This window comes from Vidua macroura, chromosome 3, assembly GCF_024509145.1.
Source record: "Vidua macroura isolate BioBank_ID:100142 chromosome 3, ASM2450914v1, whole genome shotgun sequence".
In the NCBI taxonomy this organism is placed as follows: Eukaryota; Metazoa; Chordata; class Aves; order Passeriformes; family Viduidae; genus Vidua; species Vidua macroura.
In genome coordinates this window covers 70,254,143-70,270,926 of record NC_071573.1, presented here as the reverse complement: position 1 = coordinate 70,270,926, position 16,784 = coordinate 70,254,143, and the positions used below count along the sequence as shown (strand labels likewise).

Genomic DNA, 16,784 nt, shown 5'->3' with positions numbered 1-16,784 from the left:
AGCAACAAGGGACTGTATGGAACCAATAGATTGGTACTTCCTAAAAATCAACTTCCCTAGGCTTGCAAATCCCTTTCACCAGAAATTCCTAAGTACATGCACACAATTGGCAACTTTAGCCACTGCATCTGTTTTCTTGTTTACTTGCAACTGAATCTCCTTTGGGACTTTAAAGCAAACAAAATGTAAAATATGTGAAATGTAAAATGTGATTGTCCCACAGTCCCATCAGTGCTCTGCACTGATGCAGCATCCCCTTTAGTCCTGTTAGTGCAGTTTTGGGCACCACAGTATAAAAAAGACATTGAGCTATTAGAGAGTGTTCAAAAGAGGGCCACAAGGATCGGGAAGGGCCTTGAGGAGAAGCCGTATGAGGAGCAGCTGAGGTCACTTGGTCATTTAGCCTGGAGAAAAAAGAGACCTCATTTCAATCTGCAACTTCCTCATGAGACGAGGGGCAGACACTGATCTCTTCTTAGTGGTGACCAGAGAATGGCATGAAGTTGTGCCAGGGGAGGGTTAGGTTGGATATCAGGTTTTTTACCCTGAGGGTGGTTGGGCTCCCCAAATAAGTGGTCACTGCATCACTTGTCTGAGTTCAAGAATTCGGACAATGCTCTCAGACACATGGTGTGACTCTTGGGGTGTCCTGAGCAGGGCTGGGTGTTGGACTTGATGATTCTGATGTGTCCCTTCTAACTCAACTTATTCTGTGATTCTATGATTCTGTGAAAACTGGTAGTTGAAGCAGGTTTTGAGTTACTTCATGAGAAGGCACAGATGCTGGTCTGGACAGGTGGGCAATATGTGTTGAATTATTAACAGACTCCAGTTTCATCAACCACTGAATGCAAAAAAAAAAAAAGGTAGGGTTTTCTTAAAGAAAATAATTTTTTGGTGAAAGCTGTCTCTCGGAGTGTCCATCCCAAATGAGATTTGTGGGACAACATTTTGAGCAAGATGACATAAGCTGAAAACTGAAATTCAGGTGAGCAAGCAGAGCCATGGAGAAGCTGGACTCCCTGTGTTCAGCTGGAGGCTGATAAGCTGGAGTTATTTTCATGGCTTCTTTTCAGTGGTGTTAGATCTGATGCCCTTCTCTGCTGCATGGCTACCAGACAACTTCATATGGTGAAGTAAAAACATTATATATGTTAATACAGGATAAAATAAAGTGTAATTCTCCCAAGTGAGCATTAGCAGCATTTATGGGTCTGCAGATAGTGTTTGTTTTTCTCCCACCATGTCTTAATATCCCACTTATTAAACTACTGCTTTTGATTTTTAGCTGTAACTTTACAGTTTAGGAGCCCATATCTGAAATTGCAAATTTGCTACTCACTACAGAACACTGAAAGAAAAACAGACCAGTGTGTAACTTGGACTCATCAGCCACCAGCTGCACCTCATCTTGCTAATCTTCAGCCTTTAAAAAAAAAAAAAACAAAAAAAAAAAACCAGGGACTTTTAAGAGTTAAGTTACACAACTCTCATTTTATTTTTAAAGCGAGTGGATTCCTTGTTGCGTTGTCGAGGATGATAAATTGATACCACATGTTGCTTCCAGACAAAAAAGACTCTGTACTGCAGTGGAAGCACTTGCAGCTGGTGTCTGAGTTAGTGGACAGGCTCCACAAGGTAAACACTACTTGGAAGAAGCTGAAATGGGCACAGGGAGGGGGAATTTTCTCCATTTTAAAAGCTCAAGCATTTGCTGCTGTTGTCTGACCAGGTCTGAGTGTTGAAATAACAAGCAGTCCCAGCCTCCTTGGGAGACTCATTCAGTTGTTTGTATCAGATTAGGGATAGGGCACTTTGGAAATGTTTGAGTGTCCTCTCTGTCAGCTTGCCCGTTTGCAGTTCTTTTCAAAATATTGAGAGAGACTCGTGTAATTAGGACATGCTAGCTGATCTCAGGGGATTTTCTTGAGAGCAAAATGTAGCTGGATCCCTCGAGGAGTATTAACTGAATAAAATGCGGTGTAGTGGATCAACATTTGTTGAAGTTGAGAGCATGTCCCTGAGTTTGAGGAAAGTAGTATAAGCCCTGGTACTGCTGCTCTGGCTGTTCTGAGCACCAGCTCACCCCTTCTCTTGGTGCCATCAGCCTAAGCCAAGGGAGGACAGCAGTACTGCTTACCTGTGGCACTGCACCATCTTCTGCTCACACCAGTTTTGCCCAGTCTCATGTGTTCCTCTGCCCTGAGTCTTCCTTGTCTCCAGGGACAGTCCCTCTTCTTGCAGGACCACTTTCAAAGGAGACTTCAACCCAGCTGGTCTGGCCTCAGGGCAGTACATGACGCTCTAGATGTTATCTGCAGGAACCTCAGTCTTCTGGCGTTCAGTACAGCGCACAACATTCTTCAAATCCAGTATAAATAGTAACACTAATAAAGGGAGGAGCTCATCATATTTCTTTTTTGCTCTGCTCGAGTACAGTCCATATGTTGTACCCATCGGTGGTATCCGAGCTGTCTGCAGCCTGGCTAGTGTCTCTCCCATCTACATATGGTCTCCAGGACAGATGATGGAAGTTCCTTTATGGATCTTTTAAAGTTTCTCATTGCATTTTGGCATGGAAAAATGTGTTAAGTTTCCATCATCATGGCCTAATTCATCTCCCACATAAGTCAAAGACAAATCCCCATTAATTTCATCAGCAGTGGGTTCAAATGATAAACTGTATTTTCTTTGCTTCCCCACCTCCTTTGTGGTTCGTTGCATGGTGATATATTAGTAATGCACATAGTTGTGAGCAGCAATTGTCCCCATATACTTTCCTGTCTTTTAAGCAGATGGGAATATTTTTTTGACAGCTCAGAAAACAGGTAGAAAATACAGTTATTTCCATCCAGATTGCCACCTGGTAGCACAATGCAACAGCCTTTACTGGTGTGAGTTGTCAGTCCTGGTTGCTTCCGTAGCAAAACTTGCATGAGAAAGGATAATAGGATCCAGCCTTAATTTGATTTGGCAGGGCACCCAACAGAAGGAGAAACCAAAAAACTCAGATGCTGTTGCTGAAGAGGTTAGTGGGGGAGGTTACATGAAAGAAGTGGGTTTTAAGGCAGTGTTTGAACAGAGGGTGGAGATGGGGTACACAAAAATAAATTAGCCCACAGTTATGCTTAAGAAAATCTTCCTGCAGAAGAAAAGCAAAGAAAAACAGAAGCAGGATTGTAAGTGGTATACTGTTTAATGTAAAGGAAAACAAACTGCTTGTATTTTTATAACTACCAATTTTCAATGCAGAAGGATTATTACATTCTTTTATTATTTGTGTAAAACCGACACTGAGAAAAAAGATATAATAAGAAGAAAATTACACATGTGCACATACATATCCACACATGCAGGAGTCCTGATCCTGAAAGGTGCCTCAGTCTCACAATTTTACCATTTAGGGTTTTTCGTGGTTTTAGGCCAAATACTTTCATACTATGGATACCAGCAGCAGAAATAAGCCCTTTTATGAGAATACTATAGGCTGAAAACTGTTAGTTGCTGGCACTTTGGCTGAGTATTTTTATATCTGAAGGTATGCATGGCATGCTGCGTATGCCACCTCAGGTGTTTCTCCTCTCTAAGATTTATTTTTCATTAGCAAGAGTCATGATGCCATGTCTTCTTATACCCAGCATTTTTAGGTGGGGAACAGCATGGTTTGTATGGCTTTTGAAGCCTGGGGTGGACTTTGAATGGAGAAATCCCCATGCAGATGTTCTCACAAGTGGTTGTCCATAGAAGTTACAGGGAGTGAGGGTGAGAGCTATCTGCAGAGATGCAATACAAGCTGGAATATCAAGAAAGGTTATTAAAAAAAAAAAAAATCAGTTCTCCAGCCAGTTTTACAGGGAGAAACCTGAGAAAGTAAGGAGTGGTAGCTAGTTACTAGAAGTTAGACAGTTGCCACACTCGAAATATTGTTAAAATGCCATTAGTTAAACAATAAAAAGCTTTTTCCCTCCTTAGACTGAAGAATGATTATGGTGCAACTCAATCCACCATATTTTGATGGCATGATAGTCCCTCAGAAATGGACATGTTTATAGCTGAGGCACTGACCCAAACTTCTCTTGAGCATGTCAGCACAGTCTGATCAGTTGCTTTGTGTAAATTGTTTAGAACATAACCGTTGCTGTTTTGAAGCGTGGTCCATATGATTTCTCTTTTCATTAAGTGATAATCACAACCACGTCTGCTGTCTGTGTGCGAGAACTTCAGGCATGTTTTCCGTTTCACAATCTGACAAAAACCACAAACAGTGGGGAAAGAAAGGCATTTTATACTGAAAAGAATGGTTTAAAAAAAAATAAAAGCTGGGCTGTACTTCTTTATATGTATCTCCAGTTTATTTACGTCGATCATCCATGTTTCTTAAGGATGCAAATATTGAGGTGCTGGTGAATGATTTGTTGATTGATTCATTCTTTGCCTATTTAAATCTGGAGTTTCTTCAGTGTTTTGTAAAAAAAGGGCACTTGTTCTGAATGGTTTGATTGTGTTATGGTCTTGCTGACTATATGTTTTTAAAAGATGTTGATAGGAAAATGTGATATTATCCTTTTCATGGATAAAATTCATTGGCAATTGCCAAAATTTAAGAAAAAATAACTGTGCACTCTTTAAGCTTAGAGGAATAGCCCAAGGGGTTTCTCAAAGGAATATTGGATAGCTCCAAAAATCTTTTGATTTCCACATGGGAAAAAAATGTTGGTTTACCAAACCTGGAAGCATTCACACTAACAAATACTATTTGCTTTTCCTTTCTTTGATCCATATTTTAAGCACAAGATCAGCAGGATGAGTGGAGTGGGATTTTCATCTCAGTTCTTTTGGTTTAAATCTGGTGCCGTTTCTCTGGGGGTGCCATGGGCTGGTTTTCTCTTTCTGATTCTGATGTGGTTATCGTCGGTTTAAGCCAACGTGGTGTTTGGGCAGTTTGATACTGCTGACTAGTGCGAGCAGGTAGGGTGCAAGAGCAGGCTGTGCAGGCTCCCCTGAGAGCCCTGTATTCCATAGCATCCTGTACAGCGTGGAGTATCCGGCTGTGTGCAGCAGCTTCATTCAGCTCTGTGTCCAGCAGCTCACGGGGACAGGGATATCGTTGCATACTGTGTCACATCATGTTTTGAAGACTGTGAGGATACTATGGCGAGGGGACAGCTGGCCAGCTATTGCCGTATGGGCATAATTCTGGTGCCTCTAATCAAGAGAGAAAGTACAGCTTAGTCATGCACAGCGTGCCTGTGGGAGAGGAGCAACAGCACTTGCAGTTTTCTCAGGAACTATTATAACAAATATACAGCACACGTGCCCATGAAGAATTAAAAAGACATTTGCAGAGGCTGAGATGAGTGTGACTACCCCTCTAGCCAGATTTTTGCTGTGCCTTTGCAGTTTTTATTTCAAGGAACTGATGGCAAGATTACTGATAGTAATAGTTAGTCCTGAGTAAAAAGTAAGGGAGAAACATCTAGCTCCTTTCTAGCATCTTTTCTTAGGATGAAGCTTTTAGGGATGTGGAGATGGGCTCAAGGAATGCACAGCTAGTGCAAGCTTGGGGCTTGCTTTACAGCAGGATGCTGCCATGCCACAGTCACACTCCAGCCCTCCCATATCCAGCACCAGAGAAATTCACGGAGATGTCCAGGAGGGTCCAATGATTTTATTCATGTTGCTGTTATCGTGGCATGTTGGTTTAATGATTGAGATTTAGCTTGTAAAAGAAGTGGGGTGCTAGTCTTGATGCTTTATTTTCTTCTTTTCCTGCAGAATTCGATCCGGCACAACTTGTCACTCCACAGCCGATTCGTCAGAGTGCAGAATGAAGGCACTGGGAAAAGCTCTTGGTGGATGATCAATCCAGATGGTGGAAAAGGCGGCAAGGCGCCCCGGAGACGCGCTGTGTCAATGGACAACAGCAACAAGTACACCAAGAGCAGAGGGCGGGCAGCAAAGAAAAAGGCAGCCTTGCAGACAGCCCAGGAGACAAGTGAGGACAGCCCTTCCCAGCTCTCCAAGTGGCCAGGGAGTCCCACCTCCCGCAGCAGCGACGAGCTGGATGCATGGACAGATTTTCGCTCCCGTACAAATTCAAACGCCAGTACGATCAGTGGCCGCTTGTCACCAATTTTGGCAAGCACCGAGCTCGATGATGTTCAAGATGATGATGCTCCACTTTCTCCCATGCTGTACAGTAGTCCATCGAGCTTGTCCCCATCGGTAAACAAACCATGTACTGTGGAGTTGCCTAGGTTGACTGATATGGCTGGGACAATGAACTTGAATGATGGACTGACTGATAACCTCATGGATGATCTCTTGGACAATATAACACTCCCTCCCTCCCAGCAGTCACCCACAGGAGGGATAATGCAGAGAAGCTCCAGTTTTCCTTATGGTTCCAAAGGTTCAGGGCTGGGCTCCCCGTCAAGTAGTTTCAACAATGCTGTGTTTGGGCCGTCGTCCCTGAATTCCCTCCGCCAGTCACCCATGCAGACAATTCAGGAGAACAAGCAGGCCACCTTCTCCTCCATTTCTCATTACAACAACCAGACGCTGCAGGATCTCCTCACCTCTGATGCGCTTAGTCACAGTGATGTCATGATGACACAGTCTGACCCACTCATGTCACAAGCCAGCACAGCTGTGTCCGCCCAGAATTCCCGCAGGAATATAATGCTCCGCAACGACCCCATGATGTCGTTTGCTGCACAGTCCAGCCAGGGCGGTCTGGTCAATCAGAACCTGTCCCATCACCAGCACCAGACCCACAACTCCTCTCTTAGTGGCAGCCGTGCCTTGTCCAATTCCATCAGTAACATAGGCTTGAGTGACTCCAACAGCTTGGGATCCACCAAACATCAGCAGTCACCTGTCAATCAGTCTATGCAAACACTTTCTGACCCGCTGTCAGGCTCCTCTTTGTACTCCTCTAGCGTGAACCTCCCGGTCATGGGACATGAGAAATTCCCGAGTGACTTGGACCTGGATATTTTCAATGGGAGCCTGGAGTGTGACATGGAGTCCATTATCCGCAGTGAACTCATGGATGCCGATGGGCTGGATTTTAACTTTGATTCCCTCATCTCAGCTCAGAACGTTGTCAGTCTGAATGTGGGGAACTTCACTGGTGCTAAACAGGCTTCATCACAGAGTTGGGTACCAGGCTGAAGGATCTTTGAGAACAGGGAAAACGGGCAAACAGGTCAGTGCCCCATAGATGTGGTAAAATAATTGGTTCCTTAGTTTTATTGGAATTTGCACCGAGCCCTTAATAATTAGTGCGCACTAATAATAGTAATTTGGCTTGTGTTGGCTTGCTGTATGTTGGTATGCAACAGGCACGACCAAGAAACGTGGAGGTGTGGAGGGAAACGAGGCTAAGCTATAAAAGCTGCTTGACTGCAACACTGTCGGCACGCATCTGGTGTTCAGTGCCCTTCTTAATTTAGGCATGAGAAGTGTTAATGACAAATCAGGCAAACCAAGGTGGAATATTTGTGGTTTTTAGGAATCACAGAGCTCTAACTCGTCTTCTTTAAAGTCGCAACAGATGGATTCCCTCTTGCAGCCGAAGCCACGTGTAGCCAAGCTGTGTTACACAGGGATGGGGCGAGGGGCTCTGCAGTCAGTGGAGCAGTGTTGCTGTGGGGGAGGAGGAAGCATGTCTTTACAAGATCAGAGCACTCACTTGGGATCAGGTGTGTGGGACAGATCTGGACAGAATCAGAGTTGTGCTGCTGCTGTGGCATAGCAACACTAGCAAAGTTGTTTGGGTTGCTTTTTTTGTAAAATTGTATTTCTTGGCCAAAAAAAGGTATCAAATGGAGGAATTATATATTGGTGGGACCCTGGTCTCAGGAATGTCCTGGCCTACTTACTGTTTTAAGTATGCAATAACTGTTTTCCTCCTCCTCCCACCCTTGAATGGGGTAGATATCTTTTTCTTTTGGACTCCTCCAAGAGAATATCTGTAGATTTGGGTTCTGACATAGGTGTTTTTTAAATGTTAACTTCTTCAGATTAATTTTTATCAAGATTGATATGTTTTTTTCCATTGCTTATTTTCCACATCTGGGGCTGTGTAATCATTGTTTCTGTCATTCTTTTGTGATTCTTCAGAATCCTGCCCATACCTCTGCCTGCTCCCACATACATATTTCCCTGACTCATAGGGCAGGCGCCACACAAAGTGCCCTTTCTCCTTTGTTTATTTATTAGTATAAAGGAGTAAATTTCAAAATGTAGTAGAATAAAAGGTTAGCTATAAATTATTGAAAGTGTTCTATTAACTTCAGAATAGTATGTAGAGCATCTCAGTGGTGAGGTTAAATGAGGCATTCATTCAGTTTACAGCTTACTTCGAGCTTTCTTATTTTCCAGGTGATGGACAGAAAGGAGTCAGTGTCCTTTGACTTTACAGTGCATAATTTACCCCTTTCATCTTTAATTGCATTTTCATTCACTGTTTCACAGTTAGATGTTCAAGGGGAAGCTTTGTGGTAGGTGAGCAGCAGTGGTGAACCTGGAGAATGTTTTCCTGTTTCCTGTGTGTACGGAGCAGCTCAGGAGATGTGCTGTGGTCTGCTGTCTGTGAGGGAGAGCAAGACTGCCAGGCAGCCTCCTTTCAGTCAATCTGCAAAGCTGCCCTGCTCCGATGGAGTTCTTGGTGTGCACCGTCCTTTCTCTGTCAGTGCAAGGATTTCCTCTGGTTCTTGCACATCTTCTCACTCTTAGCAAGAGCATTGTAGTGCACAGCCAGGAGATGGGCTGTGGAGAAAGGCTGTAGAGGACACGGCGTCCCAAGGACCCTGAGCAAGGCAGCAACTTGGCAATGCCAGGGCCACATATCAATTTTGGGGTTTCTTCAGTACTGGTACTGGAGAATTTAGGAAAAGAAAGGGGGGAAATCCAGAATTGATTCAAGGTTGAGGAAGCAAAAGTTTGTAGCAGGTCATGGCTGCTGAACAGTTCTCTCTTCCTTCAGGTGCATGAGCTGCTTGGATTTAAAAACCTTCTTTGCATGATGTAAAAAAAACAGCTGTAGGGACTTTATTGCTGTGCAACATCCAAAAGTACAATCTGTCAAATGGGGCCTGAAAAATAGGTGTTATTGATGGTCTTGCTTGACACAGGCAAATAGGACAGCCTCCTGCTTCCATAGCTTCGCGTGCTGTGTGTAGGTAGCAGCCGTATCAGCCACCACAGGGGGACTTGCGTGGGCAGCGTGGAGGAGACACAACACCCCACCTCCTCACTGATGCTCCCTGCTGCCTCTTCACCCCAGCCTCTGGCATCTGTGGAAAGCATAGCTGCCATGATCTTTTTCAGGCTGCTCCCTCTGAATAGAGGAACTGACACATCTGTGTGAGCAGAGTCTCATTGCAGAGGACAGATTTATTAACGAGACAGCTCTCCTCGGCCGATTACTGTCCAGTCATCTGTGGAAGCCTCTCTCCCTCTCCCTGACAAGTGGACCAGCTGCTGTGGGGTGCCTCTGGTATCAGGTGCAAGCACAGATGATTTCTGCTGAGCTGGTTCATCATGCACCCTTCCTCATCTGTTAAGCAGTGCTGTTTGAGATTTTGCCTCCCTGAGAGCATCTTGTGTTTTGATAGGGGCTTCTTGCATGACATCAGGTGCAATCATTCTGAATTGCTTTTCTTGGTTACTCTCCGCTGCAGCAGTAGGGATCCCTGAATTAAAATCTTCTCTCAGCAATTTTCATGACCCCAGTAATGAATCCTTACAAGTCCAAAGACTGGGGAACACTTTCGACAGAGCAACCTGGCAATTGCTTACACTAAATCCATTTCACAGGGTAGCCAGGTGAGTTTTGCAGGCAGGCAAAAGCAGTTACAATGGATTATTGGCATACCTATTGAGTGCTGTGTTTTCTATTAAAAATAAGAGAAACATTGGAGTCAGTTTTCAGGAAGGAAAGAAAGAAGGCAAATACACAGGTATTTAATTTATACATACTTAGGTATAGAGGGAGGTTTACTTTGGAAGAAAATCAACTACAGTTTCTTCATAGGGAAATTAAAAAACCCTGCAGGAGATGCCACTGTTGCAGGTTTAGTGGCTGTGCACGTTTGCTGCACGCAAGCCTGTGCACGGTCCTTGCAAAGAGCCCTGCCCAATCTCCATCAACCTGTGCCCATGAGGCTGCCCAGGCCCAGCCTTTCAGAGGGCCCTCATTGAGCCATATAAATGAATTTGGGTTTGGTTTGGTTGTTTTTCTCTTACAAGAAGGAGTAGAGAAAATCAGGTTTTTTTCCCCTGATTTATTCACTCAGCCATAATTTTTTTCTCTTACACTGCCTGGGGCCTCTGTTCCTCTCCCTCTACCTGCTTTCCAAAAGTACTGGGTAATGCCCTCCACCCACTCAGATAATCATCATCTTGGTATTTCAGCAGGTTTAGCAATAAATAGACATCACTATTCCCTCACCTGTCTCTAGAATACCTTTTATTTTGAAATTAATGGGTCCTTCTATTAGTCTGGGATTCCCAAAACTCTGCACTTTGCTCCGGGGTCTTTGCTCCAAGTTCAAAGGGACTTGACTTTTGCCAAAGAATAATCCCAAAAGAGAGCATCAGGGAAGACTGTTCAGGACATGTGCTGCTACCTGGAAGGCCAGGAGCTGGTGAGCAGTTGCTGCATGGGCAAACATTTTCTCCAGCACCAAAACCCATCCAAGAAGTTGCTTTTACCTGGATTGTTTCAGTGATCCAGTTTACAATGGCATCATGTAGGCAGCAATGCTGTCAGGGTTGGGCATGGGCAGCCCAACCCTGACAGCATGGGCATGTCAGCATGAGCAGGGCAGGAACTTCTTGAGTTGGTGTCATAGTCTGAAAAACTCATCTAAGCTGCATCTTTTGAAAGAGATTTCAATGTGTCATTTATCAGGGTGCCTCTGGGCTCTGTAACAGAGCTGTGCTGGACTCACGTTGACTTATTTGAAAATTACATGTAAAATACTTGACAGATGAGTTAAAGTCACTCATTTTCCACTAGTATCATCTAGGTCCCACATCTTCTTATTGCAGAATACACAAGCTGCAAATAGCAGCATCACGTAATGGTCACATTTGATGATTAACATCTCTGGTGAAAAAAAAATCTTAGGAAACCTAACAAAATGTCTATTAGTCTTTCATTAGTCCATATCAGCTTGGACTACTTGCCAGTTTGTTAACTGGTGTTCAGCCTGTTTCTGTGTACAATTCATACCTAAGACAAATTGGTCTGAGGGTGACTTCATGTTTACACCACCATCTTAAAAGCAAAACCAGGTAGTTAAAGATCTCTATTTGGATGGAGTTTTGAATCAGAGAGTTCTGTACAGTTTGCCACAAAGAAGATGATTTTTGTTTTCTGCCAGAAAACTTCTGCCCAAGAAAGGTGAATTGCTGGACCTCTTACCTGATGACATGTGACTGCCTCAGGACCATAGCCACACTTCCTTCTCTCTTATTTTCAAAAATAAGGTCTTAGGGATAGGGCTGCCAGGTTTCTTACACAGAGCTAAGGTGGGGCTGCCTGCCTTCAAAAAACCTAAAGGAAATTCAAGAGCAGCACATTCTCCTGCTCCATTTCTAGTAGGCTAGTGATTAAGATGGTGGCACTTGTAACATTTAAATGTTGTTTCTGCCGGCCCAAGTTTTGAAAGGTGGTTTTGTGACTGGGTGAACTCCACACATGCCAAGTTTAGTCTTTGAACAAAAATATCTATGTAGAAAATGCATTTTGTGGGGAACAGAGATTCCTTCAACTCCAAGGAGGGCCTGCCCTGAGCAGGCTCTTCAGTGGCTGGGGAACACATCAGTGACACAGGAGCAAACTCTGTGCTCATGGCTGCTAGGAGAGGGGACATTGGGACAAACCCCATTGGGTCTGCCCCCCATGAGGTCCACTGAAGCTCATCAAACCCCTTGCATACAGAGGCCAGTCCTGGGCTTGCAGAGATGCTGTGACTTCTGCTGTGTGAAGATAGCAGGAGCTGACACATAAACACAATGAATTGCTCACTCCTTCTGGGAGTAGGGCTTTTTTGTTCTGGTATGTTTTTAATCTGGGTTTATTGTTTGGGGTTATATGAACCCAGGGAAAAGATCTGTAAAAACCAGGATTGGCTCCACAGGCTTGTATTGTGAGTGTAAAGCAGCTGAAGCCAGGACAGTGGTCTTATCCTGTGGTTTGGGTGTTCTTCTGTTGGTGTTTTATATAGATGTATTTTTTAGAACCTCATGCTTTGTCATGTGATTCAGCAGCAATAATTAAGCAGAAACTTGCTGTCCCTGCAGATGCTAAGATTACAGGATGACATACTCTCACCAGATGACAGCACAAACCGATATTTTTAGAACAGCCCACATCAACTGGTCTCCCCAGTGCTTTCCTCCTTGGATCAGCAGTGCACAGGTTTTTTTTACAGAATGAGTCTTTGCAAATCATCTGTCTCATGTGAATGAGCCATAATGATTGTTTAGAGCTGCAGATCAGTGTTGGTCCCTCGATATGTTTGCCTGATAACTGGGCTGGTTACAGGTGGCTTTTCTTTGTTAATTCCTTCCTTTGAGCCAGACTTTTAAATAGCCCCCATGAAAGCATATTTTCTTGAAGAAGTGCGTAATAAGAGCTCCTTTTTAGAAACATAGCGTCATGCAGCTGAGGAAAGGTCAGGATCTTTTTTTCATATCAATTGGGCACTCAGCCCAGGTGATGAACTGACAGCTGGAGAGGTTTAAGTCTTTTGTTGATGCCAGCCAAAAAGCCCAGGTACAGTGTGGGCAGTGGGAGTGCATGTTTGAATAATACTGTGTGCCAATACACAGTACTAAAGCCAGCCTTTCTGTCCTGGCCTGGGGAACGGGGATGAAGGAAGGAGCCACCCTGGGCTCCTGGCGCCAATGGTGAAGGATCTCCAGCAGGATGTTCCCATCAGCACTGTCCCCGATCAAGTCCTGAGCGGTGTGTGGGGACGCTGTCCCTGTTAAATCAGGTACCTGTGGTGGGTGGTGGGAATGCCCCACTCTGGTCCAGTCTGCCGAGGCTGTTTAATCAGCTTTTCCACTCAGATTGCTGCACAGGGTGGCAGTTTTTGGAGTCTGGCAGAGGGGGCATCTGCTGAGCAGGAATAGGACGGGGATGCAGGTCGGCTAGCGGAAGCTGCTGCGCAGCCACGGCTGTCTGCCATGACTCCAGGAAAAAGGCCACGTTTCCCAGATGATGCTGTGGAGAATGGCTTGCGCTTATCCACTTCTACAGCTGAGCTGAATGTCTTGTCCGTTGTTTTTCCCTTGCACTGCCTACATCTCCTGGCTTTTATCTACATACAAATGTAGATAAAATCTGGGTTTGAGGTAGGATCTTTCCTCTCTTGCCTTTTCTGCCACTTGCAAGTTATGATAGAAAATGTCCTGTCTTTTATCAGCATGGTATTGGCCTCTCATTTTCAGTTTACCACAGAGGAAAACAAGAAGATTACATAGCAGGGAAGATGTTTTTAAAATAGGCTCAGTACCTAGCAAAGAAAAAGAAGCTGTCTATGAGCACATTCAGAATAACAGGTACATAGCAGGTTTCCATAGCACTATAAACCCATAATTCAGGATGTCTCTAGCCATGCAGGTATCTCTCACTCTAAAATGCGACTCTTTTTCTTCCGATTCAAAAATGCAAGCAAAATCCTTCTCTGGTCATGCAGAGGTGCAGTAGTTACACACCTTTTTGTGATCCACTGTAGACATCTCCTTCCCAGTGCTCCCAAGTGCCTAAAGAAAGCAATGTTATTCCAGCTGATGGGATTTACCCCTAAAAAAAGATGTATTTTGTAAGTATTTTTTGCCTTCTTCATCTAGTCCAGCAGCATCCTGCCTTAAGAGGGCTGTGTTGAACACCCAGGCTGATGTCTCTCAGTCATTGGCAGTGTCACCCATAACTGGCAGGATTTCCATCCCACTCCTTGGGCTCCTGAGCAAAATAGAGGGGATAAAATTGACCAAAAGTTGTCAAGTAAGAAACCTGATGACCTTATGGAGAGAAGCTCTCCTGTGTTAGCCAGGGCAGAGGATTAAACCCAGCCTGATGTGATGGTTCTCAACAGCAGTTGTCTATCAACAGTGCTTGGGCTCAGAGTTTTCTTTTCAACTGTAAAATGGGTAGATGGGACTTTACCCTTAGTGGTAAAGTCCCACAATGGGACTTTTACCCTTTGTGGGTAAAATGAACTGCCCAGAGGAGCAGTGGATTCTCCTGTGCTGGAAATATTCCATACATGACAGGATTCTGAATAATCTTACCTCTGCCTTGAACAGAAAGTTGGACGAGATGATGCTGATCCCTTCCAGCCTGGACTTTTATATGGTGCTGTAGATCAGTGGGATATCAGAATGACCTGCTTATAAATAGTTGTGGCACCTCACTACAGTTCTGGCCTTCTTTCCCAGGGCACTGGTGCAGGATGAGAGAATGATCTGCTGTCTTAAGTTACATTTACTTCCAAAATATTTGGTTGTCTCCTGTGGTTTTGCAATGTTCCTTGGAAGAAGAGCAGCAACAGAAGGAAAAGAGGCACTTTCATGCCTTACATGCTTATGCAGCTACAAGCACTGCAACATTTTAGCTCACATAAGTCCTAGTTCTGTGCTGGCATTCTTCCTCTTTCCATCCTTCAGCCCTTATTCTCTGCCCCCAGTTTTGAGCTGGGAAAAATCTAATTTTATGAGCAGAATTTAAAGAGAAAAAGCGAAGTTGCAACATGCTTGAAAGTTCAGGAAATAAAGCCACATTAAGTTGCCAACATGCTTGAAAGTTCAGGAAATAAAGCCACATTAAGTTGCCAACTCTTTTTTTTTTTGTCCTTGGACTTTATCCCCATACCTCAGTGTTGTGCCCTTAGCACGGGGCCATCCTGTGGCATCCTCGTGCAGTGGCTGCTAAGCCTGTAGGCTGTCACTGTGGCATACCTGCTGTGGCATTGGGATTTCCAATTTTTATTGTGCTTGAAATATAAATCCCATGCTGTAACTTTGTCATTACAGAAAGACTGGCCACAGTAGTTATCTTCCTTACTTGTTTTTAAGCAAATTCTGTGTATTTTTCAGTCTTCAGCTGTGAAACCTCAGGCAGAATATTAACTTGTAACCACACATAATCAAGTCTTGTTTTTTGAGCCTACCCCACTTTGGAGTAGAAGCTCTGTTGCTAGAAGCGATGACAAATGGAAGGGCAGAGGCACCAGAATGAATGCACATCTGTCACTAAAGGACACAAGTTTCCTTGAAAATGTTTGCGTCCCAAGTGTCTAGACAGTACAAGTAGTTACTGGGAATTCCTGTCCCTGGAGAGTTGTTGCAAAGTGGTACCCAGGGAGAACGCTTGTTTTACAGACCACTAAAAGGTGATATTTTCCAAGATGAGATCCACTCAACAAGCCTCCCAGCCAAATCAGGAGATCCATGTTCAGCTGCCATGCAGAGGAGCTGTGTGTTGGCAGTGCAGATTCTCGTACCATAATTGTGTAAAGGAGCACACAGCTTTTCTTCCAACAGAAAACTTTAGAGCTGTGTTGGCTCACTGATAAACCAGGGCACGTTATCTATGCCCTGCTCTGGGGAGCATCGCTGTGTCACCTTTCTGTTCTGAAGAAATTTTCTGTGCTTTATAATTGGCACCATTGGGAATCAAAGGGAGAAAGTAACAGGTGGCAAATGATTCTTCAGAGCTGCTCTGATGGTGCACAAGCTGGCATGGGGCTTGGGAGTCCAGTTAAGTGGTGAAATGATGTGAGACAGAGGTGAAGAAATCTTGCTGCTGGAGGGAAATTAGAACTAGTCAGCTTGGCCACAGAGTAAATGAGAGTAGCGTTTGTAACTGGTCAGTAGCAAGGTAGAGGATGGGAGGGCAGAGAATAGGACAGAAGAAAGGGGCATCTCATCTCCTGCATGACTGTTTGCAAAGCTTTTAGCAGGGCCTGTTGCAGTAGGACAAGGGAAATGGTTTTAAATCAGAAGAGGGTAGGTTTAGATAAAATAAAAGGAAAGTGTTTTTTACAATGTGGATGGCAAAACACCACAACGGGTTGCCTGGTGAGGTGGTGGATGACCCATCCCTGAAACTGCTCCAGGCCAGGTTGAATGGGGCTCTGAGCTACCTGATCTAGTTGAAGATGTTCTTGCTCACTTCAGGGGGATTGGACTAGACAATCTATAAGGTCCCTGCCAGCCCAAACCATTCTATGATTCTGTGATAAATGAAGATATAACCGGACCACTTGTTTCCCTGCCTTGATACAGTTTTCATCACTGTGGGGTATCCAGCTGCTAACTCAGGGTAAATAGGCTTTTTGTGGTGAGACAGAAAGCAAAACTGTGAGTTTGTTACAGACTTTAACAGGGTAATTTGAAGGCAGGCAGGTTAAGACTTTGATCTAGCTCTTTTCATTTTTAATCCATTTACAAAGTCCATGTAAGCAGAGCTGTGAAAATGGAACATAGTTTTGTTCTGCTATGTGATGCACACCTCAGCTGTGCATCTGCCTCCAAAATGTTGGCACTGTCTGAAGTACAGGTTCCACAAGAAAAAATATTTGGCAGTGCCACTTCCACAAAAGATGCTCAATTCCCATCCTCTAGTTTTTTTCTCATCACTTGGTTTCATAGTATAATACTTCACATAGATTTTGATTTAAATGTTAAGCAATACTCTGGTGCTTTATTGGGAATTTCTGTACTCTTTTACTTTTAATCAATAGCTTTATTCAAAGTCA

The 16,784-nt window shown here is 44.1% G+C and overlaps 1 protein-coding gene across 1 annotated transcript in view; it reads left to right on the top strand.

Moving 5' to 3' along the window:
* Positions 1–16,784, top strand: part of FOXO3 (forkhead box O3) — an 88,746-nt gene that overhangs the window by 65,954 nt on the left and 6,008 nt on the right. The window contains exon 2 of the mRNA XM_053974200.1: positions 5,776–7,210. Coding sequence (XP_053830175.1) covers positions 5,776–7,176 — 1,401 coding nt within the window. The 3' untranslated portion in view covers positions 7,177–7,210. The remainder of the gene's footprint in view (positions 1–5,775; positions 7,211–16,784) is intronic.